Raw genomic sequence first — 14,086 nt, 5'->3', positions numbered from 1 at the left:
ACAGAGATCCGCCTGCCTTTGCCTCCTGAGTGCTGGGATTAAAGGTGTGTGCCACCACCGCCCGGCTAGGGCTTAAATCTTTAAATCTGTTACTTACATAGTATGAAAAATGACTAGCAGACTTGATAACTTTCATTATTATAATTGTATGAGTGTTAAAGTGCTTAAGAGCATAAAGAAGTATTGCCAAGAATTACTTACTATATTTGTGCCATATCTGCCTTTCCTCAAAGCATGTGTAATACATTGTTATGTTTTTCTTTAGATTGATCCTCTTGCTGGAATGGCATCTCTTAGTATAGGTGGTTCAGCTGCCCCTCACACCCAGAGTATGCAGGGTTTCCCTCCAAATTTGGGTTCTGCATTCAGTACCCCTCAGTCACCAGCAAAAGCATTTCCACCTCTTTCAACCCCAAATCAAACAACGGCATTCAGTGGTATTGGAGGACTTTCATCACAACTTCCAGGTAAGGGGAAGTCGGGCACAGTTGGAATTAATTTGTAAATTTTATTATGCCCTAGTTACTATCTGCTAAAGGGTTTGGAATTACTGGGAAAAAGAAAGGTACTTTAGCAAAATGTGAAGGCTATTACTCAACATCCCAAGTTGGCTAGAAGAAAAATTAAGTTGAGTTGTATAGGAAGAATTTTGTATTACCAAATGATAGTATTTGTAGCATGGTGCCCACTTAGTTATTTGTTACATTCTATGATATTTTTTGGTGCTGGGGATTTCCTACTGGACCAGTCACATGGTAATGGTATGGATTCAGCCTTATGAAGCACAGAGGTAGAAAAGACTATACATATCAAATTCAAGCTTTTCTGTCTGACTTATACTATAACCACATAGAAAAAATCTTTAAAACTTTGTAAATTCCTTATTACTGATTTATTAAATAATTTTATAGTGAAGTAAAGTTTATATTTTTGTTCTTATACATACTTCTTTAGTATAGGCTGTAAGTTAGGACACAAACCCATGAAGTTACCTAATTACTGCTGTATGGTTCTAGACCTGATGATTAATTTACCACTGGCTTTTTTAAAAGCCTTCTTAGCAAAGATGTAACTATTAGATTTTGTGGTTCTTACTGTTCTTTGCTTAGTTTTGGGGTTAGAGTTGAGGAATAAGTAGAGAAATCCTAGCTTGTGATAACTGTTAAATGGTTGCATGAAATTCTTTAATTTTTAATCATTGCAATCTTGAGTTAGCTGGTATATGTTCTTTGAGAACAGTTTAAAATTACATTTTTAATAGTATAAATGATGGTGCCAGTGAAATGGCTCATTGAAAAGACCCTTGGCCCTGAGAGCCTGGAGGTGTGGGTGTGATCCTGCCATGGGAGTAGCACAGTTCCACAGTTTGTCCTCCACCTCTACACTTGTGCCATGGCACTCATGCCTTCATGCACGCACCATGTGCACACGGTGACTTAATGCTTCTCTTTGAAGGGAATAACGTAAGTACTGACTGAACTTCTGGCTGCCTTCGTTCTCTTTAGTAAGTGGTCTTGGCACAGGAAGCCTGACTGGTATAGGAACTGGGGGCCTTGGACTTCCTGCAGTGAACAACGACCCTTTTGTACAGAGGAAACTGGGCACCTCTGGACTCAACCAGCCTACATTCCAGCAGAGTAAGATGAAACCTTGTAAGTGGTAGTGTTGTCTGTGATTGTGAAGTGTGACTGATACACGTAAAACAATTTTGTATGTTGTCCTTAGAATTATGAAGACAAAACCATTTACATGTTGATAAGAGTCGTCATCGGATGATGCATATCCTTAGATCTGTGGGAATACACAAATAAAATTCAAGCTATAACTCTATTTGTACTCTGGACTGCCAAAACAAAATGATAGTAAGAGGTGGTGTCCTTAGGGTGTTACCATGAAACTAAGTTGGTATGGGAAAGGGAAACGTTTTGTCTGCAAATTTTTCTCACATGTCACATACAGATTTATTGGTGTGGCCTTCAAGAAGTCAGGAGCCCCGGTTGTGGTGTCACATGACTTTAATTCCCAGCACTTTGAGGAAGGTGGATTTCCGAGGCCAGACTGATCTACATAGTGAATTCCAGACCATCCAGAGCTATATATAGAGACCCTTTCTCAAGTGGTGGAAAGAGGTCAGGAGCAGAATGAATGGAGGAATAGCCCATATAATTTTAGATTTCTGTTCAGTTAGTCAAGGTTATGAAGTAAATTACGTATTAACTTCCCAGTATATATTTTATTTACTTCATAAGTATCATGGTGTAATATATGCCACCATATTTAAGATCATTTTTTAAGGCTCACTTCTTTAGTTATATTACCCCAAAGAAACACCACAATATATACCCATCAGCATAGTTGAATGACTCATATGTCTTATTGCTGGTAGAAGAATTGAAAGAGCTAGTAAGGTGGCATACACTTGTTTTTCCTGTACCTGAGCAACAGAAGCAAGTTGTAGGTAGCCTGAGCTAACAATGTTTACCTACTACTAGTTCTAGTTTTTTTTTTCTTCACAAAAGCAAACAACCCCCCCCCCCCCAAAACAAACAAAGGTGATTAAGAACACAGGGTCCTCTTCAGAGGACTAGGCTCAATCCCCAATACCCATGTAACAGCTTAAAATTGTCTGTAAGTCTAGTTCCAGAGGATCTGACATTCTCTTCTGGTCTCCGAGAGTACCAGGTATGTGCATGGTGCACAGACATACTTGCAGGCAAAACACTCACACACACAAAATTTTTCAAGGAAAAAAAAAAAAAAGACTAGGTATTAGTGGTGCAGGCTGTTAATTCCAGCAGAGGCAGATGGATCTCTGAGTTCAAGGCCATTCAGAGATATGTACCGAGGTCCAGGGCAGCCAGAGATACATACCCTGTCTCCCAATAATAATAATAATTAATAATAATAATAATAATAATAGAAACTGACTTGAAAATGTTAGTGTGAAAGGTTTGTCTGAATGTTAATGTTTTGTGGCATGCTTTGTGTTCTTGTATGTGTCATACTGTTATGTTAATTCATGTTTTTAATACAAAGCAGTAAAGATATGCTAACCATGAGTGGGCTTTGTTAATGGTGATTGTGTTAAGTATTGTATAGCCTAGTGAACTTTTTACTGCAGTATGACTTAGAAATACTGTAGTAGGACTAAGTAAAGCCATTTGTTAAGAAGTTGTTCTTGTCTGCCTGGACAACTCTAATAGTAAAATCAATCATTAGATACTTGTTTCTTTTATTTTTTACCCCCCAATAGTTAGAACCTTATCAGTCTCTAGCTCTTTGGGGGAATTGAAGAAAGACTTACCTGTGTTTACTGATAGCCCTTTTCCCCCTAACAGCTGACTTGTCTCAGGTGTGGCCAGAGGCCAATCAGCACTTCAGTAAAGAGATAGATGATGAAGCAAACAGCTATTTCCAGCGAATATATAATCACCCACCACATCCAACCATGTCTGTTGATGAGGTGAGTGTCTAGGAGTACTAATTACTCATGTTTTCATAAACTGGAAATCATTGTGGCCTTTCAAGGATTTTAGAGAGTCCCTTAAAGTGTTGTAGTATTTCTATGTATCTTTTGTACTTTTAATGTTTGTCTTAAGCTCTGTTTTCTTACTGGACATGCTTTCCTTAGTAATTCTGCTATTAAGATATATATATATATGCCGGGCGTTGGTGGCGCACGCCTTTAATCCCAGCACTAGGGAGGCAGAGGCAGGCAGATCTCTATGAGTTCGAGGCCAGCCTGGTCTACAGAGCGAGTTCCAGGACAGCCTCCAAAGCCACAGAGAAACCCTGTCTCGAAAAACCAAAAAAAAAAAAAAAAAAAAAAAAAAAAGATATATGTATAGGACTCTTGGTAATGTTTGTATATCTGTATTGTTTATCTTGCTTTTCTAGGTACTAGAAATGCTACAGAGATTTAAAGACTCTACTATAAAAAGGGAGAGAGAAGTTTTTAACTGTATGCTGAGGAACTTGTTTGAAGAGTATCGTTTTTTCCCCCAGTACCCTGATAAAGAATTACATATAACAGCCTGCCTGTTTGGTGGCATAATTGAAAAAGGACTGGTCACTTACATGGCATTGGGTCTGGCCCTGCGATATGTTCTTGAAGCTTTACGGAAGCCTTTTGGATCGAAAATGTATTATTTTGGTATTGCTGCACTAGATAGATTTAAAAATAGGTAAGTAGGTACACTGACATACATCTTTCCCAACCGTCATCTGACTCTTGGTATCTTCTATTCTCAATCTTCTTAGTTCTGGGTAGTACCTTCTCACTGTGTGGAACAGTAACTAGTATATATCATTCAGACATGAACACACTTCTACATTAAGTGTGTACTGAGCTGTACCCCCAGTCCATTTTTTGGGGGGTAATAAAATGTGGTATTTTAAAAAGCAGAAGTAATGGCTTTATTTATTTCATTCTACTTAATTTCAAATCCCTTTTTAATGATTGACACATTCTATCCTGGAAATCACAATTCTCTTCCCTCACTGTCTCAAGTGCTGGGATTACAAGCCTGTGTGACAATTCCTGTGCAGTGTTTTTTCTAATGTGGTATCATATTAATGATTGCCCTCCTCCCCAATTTTGGTGTTCATCTCTTTGTTATTAATGTTTTTTAGTTTTTTATTTGTTACCCCCCCCCCCCCTTTGGTTTTCAAGGCAGGGTGTCTTCTGTGTAACAGCCTTGACTGTCCTGGAACTCACTCTGTATACCAGGCTGACTTCAAATTCCGCTTACCTCTGTGTCCCAAAAGGATTAAAAGGCATTTTTCCACCACCACTCTCATTGTCCCCCCCCCCCCCCCCTTTTCAGATAAAGCTAGGTTGGCCTTGATCTTGTGCTCCTGCTGTTAAGTTCTGGGTTGTGTGATTTTCACATAGTATTGTTTGAAGAAAACCATTTTCTGTTCTTACATGAAATGATGAACAAACATTCATCCATTTATTTATTTCTGTGTTTGCAGATTGAAGGACTATCCTCAGTATTGTCAGCACTTGGCTTCCATTAGTCACTTTATGCAGTTTCCACACCATTTGCAGGAGGTAAGAGCCCTGATCTGTAACATTCGTCAGCTGGGCAGAGGTTTTATCTTCTTTGATCTGCTTGGAGATTTGTGAGAAATGCTACTAAGATTAAGATTTTTAATAATCACTTTTAAAAATTATTTATGTGTATATGGACATGTCAGCGGACAACTTTTGTGTCATTTGTCTTTCATGTTTCTGTGTGCTCTTGGAATTGAGCTGCAGTGCAGTTCTTGGGGCTTCCTGGGCAAGTACTCTTACTGAGATACAACTCACGCTGTAGTATGTTTGAAGCCAGTGTCCAATAAAGAAGCTTGATATAAATTTTATAGATATCTGAGGCTACTTCTTAATCATTTATTTTTTCTTACTATTATTTATGTTCTCATTGGTGTTTTACCTGCATGTATGTCTGTGTGACGTTGGAACTGGAGATACAGACGGATGTGGGCTGCTATGTGGGTGCTGGGAATTGAACCCTGGTCCTCTAGAAAAACAGCTAGTGCTATTAACCACTGAGCCATCTCTCCAGCCCCCTGAGACTACATTCTTTTGAGTGTGTCTTGTTGTTTGAGACAGGGGGTTCTCTGTGTAGCTTTGTATCCTGTCCTAGGACTCCTCTCTATAGATTAGACTGGCCTTGAGCTCATAGAGATCTGCCTGTCTGCCTCCCGAGTGCTGGGATTACAAACAGCTGCCACCACTGCCTGGCCTAACACTACTTTTTAGCGTTGTTTTACCATTCTAGTTTAAAGCACTTTAAACATATTGATATTTTCTCTACAGGAGTTCACAGTATTCTTTTATATATTGGTACCAGTTTGGAGTTGGTTAAGGGAGACACACTAAAACTTTGAAATTATTATCCTTTCATAATTAAAGGAAATATAAGACAAAAAAATTTGTCATTTTAACTGTATGGTGGTGGTGGCACAGGCCTTTAATCCTAGCACTTGGGAGGCAGAGGCAGGTGGATTTTTGTGAGTTCAAGGATAGCCTTGTCTCTAGAGTGAGTTCCAGGACAACCAGGACTGTTACACAAAGAAACCTGTCTCAAAACACCTCTACCTCCCCATTTCTTTTTCCTTCCTTCCTTCCTTTCTCTTTCTTTTTTATTTTTCTTTGTTTTGTTGTTTCGAGGTAGGGTTTCTCTGTAGTTCTTGGGGGCTGTCCTGGAACTCTCTTTGAAGAACCAGGCTGGCCTTGAACTCAGAGAGATCTGCCTGTCTATGTCTCCTGAGTGCTGGGATTAAAGGCTTGTGCCACCACTGCCCAACTGCCTCCCCATTTCTATTGCGAAGCCTCAATATGCTTCTCTCTGTACCCATATAGTACATCGAGTATGGACAACAATCTCGAGATCCTCCTGTGAAGATGCAGGGTTCTATCACGACCCCTGGAAGTATTGCACTGGCTCAGGCCCAGGCTCAGGCCCAGGTTCCAGCAAAAGCTCCTCTTGCGGGTCAGGTTAACACAATGGTAACCACCTCAACAACCACCACTGTTGCTAAAACAGTTACAGTCACCAAGCCAACGGGAGTCAGCTTTAAGAAAGATGTGCCAGTAAGTAGGTTTTCCTGCTTTTTCAGGATCTGATAGTGTAAACATGTAGTAGAAGATCAGTATTTCTCCCTGTATTCCCTAGAGACCACTATGTAATATTTTAACAATGAGTTTAACTGTCTTACCAGTGTAGTTATACCTCATGTGTTTTTCTTGCTAATGCAATCTCTGTAATCTTTTCATTTCAAACATGTTTCATTACCTTTATATTTTGTTACTTATTTTGTGTGTGTGTGTGCCATGGTGTGAGGACTTAGAGTCAGTTCTCTCCTCTGGCATGTGGTTTCCAGGCTTTAAACTCAGGCCTTTGGGTTTGGAGGCAAGTGCTTTTAGCCTCTGAGTCATCTTGCCAGCACTTCTATTTTATGTTATTTTCCAATGAAGCAGCTCAACTTTTTTAACCTAATGTGTTTTATTACTTCTAGCCTTCTATAAATACAACAAATATAGATACATTGCTTGTGGCCACAGATCAAACTGAGAGAATTGTAGAGCCCCCAGAAAATATCCAAGAGAAAATTGCTTTTATCTTCAACAATCTCTCACAGTCAAATATGACCCAGAAGGTAAGCATGGCATAATAGTTTATGAAATGTCCTCTCCTTTTCCTTGATGGATAGAGGGATTTTTTTTTTAAAGACCCTTTTAGTTCAGTCGTCAGGTGCATGGTGTAGATCTGGAGTCTGAGCTGCTCAGGTAGCCAAAGTGGGACAAGTGCTTAAGCACAAGGAGAAGTTTTAGCTGGGCGTGGTGTCACGTCTTTTAAAAAGAAAAAGAGAGGTTATTTTTGTAGGAATTAAGAAGCATGTCTTTGAGATACATCGTTTAGCCTTGAGTCGTAGCCTTTTTGAAATAATGTCATGCTCTCCTGATTAGAGAAGTGTTATTTTTGGTGTTAAATTTTTTGTTTTGGGTTTTTTTAATGTTTGTTTTTGGAGGAGGTGGTTGTTGTTGTTTTGCTTATTTGAGACTAGGTCTTATTAAGTAGTCTTGGCCAGCCTGGAGCTCACTATGTTAACCATGATGGCCTCTAATTTCTGTCTGTCTCCCAAGTGCTGGGATTAAAGGTCCTTACCACCATGCCCAACCTTGATAGAAGGTTTCTTTTTATTTTATTTCAGAAACTTAAGTGTTTATTAGACCCAGGAAATACTGTGAAGAACATTTTGAGAAGCATAAGAAACAATGCTTGCCTTGAGAGTAAAGATTAAGATAGCTCTTATTGAAATGACAGCTTTGAGAAGATTATCATAAAAAGTGGGTTTTAGGTTGAGCATGGTGACACATGGTGAAATTGAGAGAGGCAGGAGGATTTCTGAGAGTTTGAGGCCAGCCTGGTCTACATTGTGAGTTCCAAACTACATAGAGACCCTGCCTTCAAATATATATATGAGTTTAATATGCTGGGCCTTGAGATGTAAGCTTATATATAATGCCAACACTTGGGAATCTTTTAAAAAAAAATCTGAGGAGTACTTGTCAAAATATGGGGAAAGACCCACCTTAGTAGTTCAGTATCATGGAGTTTATATGAGTCAAATGCTGTGTGTTGTGATTCATAGAACCCAGGCTTCATTCTGTTTTTGTATTTGTACTAATTCTTATTGCCTGTGTCTTGTTGATTGACTTAGGTGGAAGAGCTTAAAGAAACCGTGAAGGAAGAGTTTATGCCTTGGGTTTCCCAGTATCTAGTTATGAAAAGAGTCAGTATTGAGCCAAACTTTCATAGCCTGTATTCAAACTTTCTTGACACATTGAAGAATCCAGAATTTAACAAGATGGTTCTGAATGAGACCTACAGAAACATTAAAGTAAGAGTTCTTAATACATCCTTTAATAATTTGCTTTAAGTTGATTTTAGCAGGTAGAACTTGGGATAATTTGTTCTTTTTTTGCTTTGTTATCTATGTTAGATACCCATGGAAAGGGCTGTAGATTTTTTGTATAAGATGTTGAACTACTGGGTTCTATAAACCTTATTTTAAATTATGTTTGTCCAAGTGTTTGTACACACTTTCAGGAGGTAGTTCTCTATAATGTGGTTCTCGGGGCTTAAACTCAGAATATTAAACACCAGATTATTTGGTTTGGTGGCCAACATTTTAACTTGCTGAATCATCTAGCTGGCCCTAGAATTTAATTTTTTAGGCATAACCTGGTGTATTGCTTAAGTGTAATCTCCTTTTAGAATTTTTCATCTTTCCATGTATGGCTTTAGAATTTTACTTATATTACTTATAGAACTATTCAGTATATTTGTGGCATATCGTCTTGTTGATGTGGTAGTGCTCAACCACTTCTCCCTCATATCTTTGGAGATTAGCTTGTTCTCAGTTGTCTGTCTTGGTTTTAAGTACTAGAAATAGTCTTACACAAAACCATTCTGCTGGTCAAGGGTAGTTATCTAGATTCCAGACCTATTTGTGAAATAGCTTTGGTTCTGGGATTCTTTACAGTATAAGGTCAGGCAGACTCTTGTGTAAACCAAATACAGCTGAGATCATCCATTATTGAGTAACTTGGGTCTGGCTTAGGATGTAGCACTATATTTAAACCTATGATGGGAATTTTCCCCGTTCTAGGTTACGCTGTAGTGCAAAAAGAATTCTTGGCTCCTGGTTGTACAGCTGACTTAATGCCATTTTGCTGTTGCTTTAAGGAGTTAAGGGACATTGTGTTCTGCCTTTATTCTTATAGTAAGGATTATTTCAATCTTTGGAAGTTTCCATGTACTGAGGCAAATTCCAATAATAACCATTTATTTGTTTACTGTGTCATGCTGTGTTCTAACCCAGAGTCTTGCACGTGGTAGATTAGTATTCCACCATTTGAGCTCCTTAAATGATACATGGAATAGATCTACAATGGGTATATTCTCAGAATTGAAAGCTTACATAAATCCTGTACTATTGTAGGTGCTGCTGACCTCTGATAAAGCTGCGGCCAATTTCTCAGATCGTTCTTTGCTGAAGAACTTGGGACATTGGCTAGGAATGATTACATTAGCTAAAAATAAACCCATCTTGCACACGGTGAGTTTTAAGATGGATATACACATGTAAAAGTTGACTAGAAAGAATGCTTTGATTATCACTGGGCTTTTACAAGACTTGGACCATTTTAGAATTGTTAATTCTGTGTTCATGGTCTCTTGGGCTCTTTTAGGACATAGAAAAGCCAGTGAGGTGTGCTTGCACCCCTTTGTTTTTATTTTCTCAGGCAAGGGTCAGATAATGTATGGGTTGTATTTTGAGAGATAACTTAGTGAGTGACATACTTTTACTGGGATTTTTGTTTTAAATTATAGCGTTCCCCCACTCCTCCCCAGGCTTCTGGAACAGACTCTGTTTCTCAAAAGTTTTGTTTTAAATTTCTAGGACTTGGATGTGAAATCTTTGCTGCTAGAGGCTTACGTTAAAGGACAACAAGAGTTGCTTTATGTAGTGCCCTTTGTTGCCAAAGTTCTGGAGTCTAGTATCCGTAGTCTGGTGAGTAAATGTTCTTCATGGTTAATTGTGAGATATTGTTAACACAAAAAGAGATTATAGTTATCTTCTTATGCACATGGAGCTATTTCAGTAAATCTTCCTTCATAGGTCTTAGATTTTTTTCTTAATTGAATTTTATTTTATTTCTTTTGGTCCTAGATTCTTTTTAAAGACTTAATCTATTTATTATGTATACAGTGCTCTGACTGCGTGTACACCGGCACACCAGAAGAAGGCACTAGATCCCATTATAGATGGTTGTGAGCACCATTGCAGATGCTGGGAATTGAACTCGGACTTCTGGAAGAGCAGCCAGCAGCCAGTGCCCCTAACCTCTGAGCCATTTCTCAAACCCTAGTTTTAGATATTTTTAAAGTTAGGTGAAATTAATAAGACACAATGTATCACCTTCGGTGTTTTTCTGTGATGCACCCTTGTAGGTGTTTTGTCATAGTCATATAAATTTAAGTGTTGAAATAATACTAAATAACTCTTTGATTTAGAACTAGCTTATTACCATAACTTTTCTCTAGGTTTTTAGACCACCAAACCCCTGGACGATGGCAATTATGAATGTATTGGCTGAATTGCACCAGGAGCATGACTTAAAGGTAAAATTGTTGGAGAATTGGATAATTCTCTGCCTTAAGATGATTAAACTTTTTGATAAAGACAATCCATTGAAGGGAGGCAGTGGGCATTGGATTGAGGGTATTACATGTTATGAATAAAGCTCGAATTTGCTCTTCAAAATTCTAATCAAATACTGGGATTTTGCAGTTAAACTTGAAGTTTGAAATTGAGGTGCTCTGTAAGAACCTTGCATTAGACATCAATGAGCTCAAACCTGGAAACCTGCTGAAAGATAAGGATCGCCTGAAGAACTTAGATGAGCAACTTTCTGCTCCAAAGAAAGACGTCAAACAGCCAGAGGAGCTGCCCGCCATCACAACGACAAGTAAGTGCAGAAGTCTAGCCTTTGCCAACCAGAAACTTCTCAAATGGTACATTTCCATATAAGTAAACTATTAATTATCCCACATCAGGTAAAATTTTGGTAAACCTCATTATCAAGTCAGTAACTTCTAAGGGTAGTCACCTTATCAGATTTTGTCTCTGTCTCTTAAGATACTCTTAAGCGAATATGAGCCAAATAATTGTCCTTGTATCATATCCAGGCTAGTTTATCTCTTACATTGTTTTAAGCATCAGAAGTAGTGGAATGACACAATAGCCTGTGTTATTCCTTAAAATCTAGAGTTTGTCCGATTAGACATATGTGCTAGGAGAACATTGTTTTATGATCAGGACTGGATTTGGGGGTGCACGTCTATATAATCCTAGCACTTGAGAAACTAAAGCCACGAGGATTTGAGTTTGAGGCCAACTTGCTGCATGTTTAGTTCTCACTCAGCCTGGGACCCTTTCTAAAACCCAGTCAAGCAAACGTGTGTGTTTCGTGTAGTTACATTAAACAGTGAGGTGTTGGTATGTGTGCTGGCCACCACCCTGCACCATATTCCCCTCTTCTTAGTGTCTGACAAATCCCACGTGAGCCTGGGAAAGGCTAATGTAAATTATCTTTAAAATGCTTCTGTACAGCTGGGTGTGGTGGCACATTCCTTCAATCCCAGCGCTCGGGAGGCAGAGGCAGGTGGATCTCTGTGAGTTCGAGGCCAGCCTGGTGGTCTACAGAGCGAGTTCCAGGACAGCTAGGGCTATTACACAGAGAAACCCTGTCTCAGAAAAAACAAACAAAAATTGTTTCTGTGCCTTGGAACACTGCCACTGATGGAAATTTATATAATTGACTCTTAGCTCATGAGGTAGTAGAGTTATTTTTCAGAATGGGAAAGATGTGACCTCAACTGCCCTGTTCTCAAGAATCTGGCACAATTAGTTGAAGTACATAAGATCCATTTAATGGCCAGCTAATTTTTGCATATAGTCAACAAATGTCCTCTTATTCTTATCTCTTACTTTACATCTAGCAACTTCTACAACACCAGCTACCAGTACTACGTGTACAGCCACAGTCCCGCCACAACCACAGTACAGCTACCACGACATCAATGTCTATTCTCTTGCAGGCCTGGCACCGCACATCACTTTAAATCCCACAGTAAGTAAAAACTGCTCTTTCCTTCCTTCCTTCCTTCCTTCCTTCCTTCCTTCCTTCCTTCCTTCCTTCCTTCCTTCCTCCCTCCCTCCCTCCCTCCCTCCCTCCCTCCCTCCCTTCCTTCCTCCTTTGTTTAAAAGATTGATTTATTGTGTGTGATTGTTTACTTGCATGTATATATGTATACCACATGTATGTCAGGTGTATTAGAACTCCTGGAACTGGAGTTACAGATGATTGTGAGCTACCAGATTGTTTCTATGAATCGAGTATTGGTCCTCTTGTCCTCTTTAAGAGCAGCAAGTGCTTAACCACTGGACTTTTGCTGTTTACCATCTTTACCCTGGGTTTTTGTTTTTTCTTCAAATGCCTTTAATCCCAGCACTCCGGGAGTCAGAGGCAGGCAGATGTCTGTGAGTTCCAGGACAGCAAGAGCTACACAAAGAAACCGTGTGTGTATGTGCATGTGTGTGTGTGTGTGAGTGTGTGTGTGTGAGAGAGAGAGAGGCGGGGGAGGGAGATATAGTGCATATAATACAAATAGGATCCCTTTGCTTATAAAAATAGTTTTTAAGTGAGCTGGGCGTTGGTGGTGCACGCCTTTAATTCCAGCACTCAGGAGGCAGAGGCAGGCGGATCTCTGTGAGTTCGAGGCTGGGCTGGACCGATAGCCTCCAAAACAATACAGAGAAACCCTGTCTCGTAAAAACAAAAACAAAAAGTTTTTAAGTGAGTGGGATTCCTGTTTGTTTTCTTACCCTAGCCCATATGACTTAATTATGCCATACACAGGCCAAAAGAGTCTTAATTTATGCTGTAGTATTTTTTTCTTATGCTTTCATTATCATGCCACTTTGGCGTGGTCTTAAGCCATTTCTTTTTGTAGAATGCAGTTTGTGTGTAGAATTTCTAAGCTAAAGTCTTTAACATTTATTTTTATTTTATGTGTATGAATGTTTTGCCTGCATGTATTATATATAAATCACACGTGTCCTTGAGGAACTCCTGGAACTGGAGTTACAGACCATTGTGATGCTGCCATGTGAGTGCTGGGAACCAAATTCTGGGACCTCTGCATGAGAAGCAAGTGCTCCAATGAGAATTTGTTTTTTTATTGTTGTTGTTTGTTTTTGGAGATAGCGTTTCTCAGTGTAACAGCCCTGGCTGTCCTGGAGCTTACTCTGTAGATCAGACTGGCCTCCAACGCACACAGATCCACTTGCCTCTGCCTCCTGAGTGCTGGGCTTAAAGCCATGTGCCACCACCAATTGTCGAGGAATTGCCTTTTTAACAATTCAGCCATAATTTTAAATTAGAAAGTCATGTGTCTGTAATCGAGTAATAGGTGCTTAATGATCAATTTGCTTGCTAAAATTGAAGTGTTAGTTTTTTGTGGCTGCTGTAGTTTCTATAGCATTGAAATAATACCAGAGTCACTGTTAGCTGTCTCACTTAAATAAGCTGATGACATGATCTGTGCCTCCCTTTTTCTCTTTCCAGATCCCTTTGTTCCAGGCTCATCCACAGTTGAAGCAGTGTGTGCGGCAAGCAATTGAACGGGCTGTCCAGGAGCTAGTCCATCCTGTGGTAGATCGGTCAATTAAGATTGCCATGACTACTTGTGAACAGATAGTTAGAAAGGATTTTGCCCTGGATTCTGAGGAATCTAGAATGCGAATAGCAGCTCATCACATGATGCGGAACTTGACGGCTGGAATGGCTATGATTACTTGCAGGGAGCCTTTACTGATGAGTATATCTACCAACCTAAAAAACAGTTTTGCCTCAGCCCTTCGTGTAAGTTGATTATTTTATGTTTTATAAAATTCATTACTTGTCTGTCAGAGTTTTTGCCTGTTGTCTTGACTACTTGATCCT

At 39.3% G+C, this 14,086-nt stretch overlaps 1 protein-coding gene and 1 non-coding gene across 6 annotated transcripts in view; both read left to right on the top strand.

The window, feature by feature from the left end:
* Cnot1 (CCR4-NOT transcription complex subunit 1) overlaps positions 1–14,086 on the top strand; it is an 82,685-nt gene that overhangs the window by 46,217 nt on the left and 22,382 nt on the right. For 3 of the 5 annotated variants that reach the window (XM_040740798.1, XM_040740796.1, XM_040740794.1), the window contains 14 exons: positions 266–467; positions 1,506–1,652; positions 3,339–3,463; positions 3,898–4,184; positions 4,978–5,056; positions 6,371–6,601; positions 7,027–7,167; positions 8,233–8,412; positions 9,517–9,633; positions 9,979–10,089; positions 10,623–10,700; positions 10,870–11,047; positions 12,081–12,211; positions 13,709–14,005. In XM_040740798.1, the coding sequence (XP_040596732.1) occupies positions 266–467; positions 1,506–1,652; positions 3,339–3,463; positions 3,898–4,184; positions 4,978–5,056; positions 6,371–6,601; positions 7,027–7,167; positions 8,233–8,412; positions 9,517–9,633; positions 9,979–10,089; positions 10,623–10,700; positions 10,870–11,047; positions 12,081–12,211; positions 13,709–14,005 (2,304 nt within the window). The remainder of the gene's footprint in view (positions 1–265; positions 468–1,505; positions 1,653–3,338; positions 3,464–3,897; positions 4,185–4,977; positions 5,057–6,370; positions 6,602–7,026; positions 7,168–8,232; positions 8,413–9,516; positions 9,634–9,978; positions 10,090–10,622; positions 10,701–10,869; positions 11,048–12,080; positions 12,212–13,708; positions 14,006–14,086) is intronic. The other 2 variants (XM_040740797.1, XM_040740795.1) reach the window with 1 other exon arrangement.
* LOC121137923 lies at positions 9,141–9,276 on the top strand. The gene has a single exon (XR_005875191.1). It is a non-coding gene; the product is annotated as a small nucleolar RNA SNORA46 (small nucleolar RNA).

This window comes from Mesocricetus auratus, unplaced genomic scaffold, assembly GCF_017639785.1.
Source record: "Mesocricetus auratus isolate SY011 unplaced genomic scaffold, BCM_Maur_2.0 Super-Scaffold_100714, whole genome shotgun sequence".
NCBI lineage: Eukaryota > Metazoa > Chordata > Mammalia > Rodentia > Cricetidae > Mesocricetus > Mesocricetus auratus.
The sequence above is the reverse complement of the archived record's forward strand: the minus strand, read 5'-3'. Positions and strand labels throughout refer to the sequence as shown.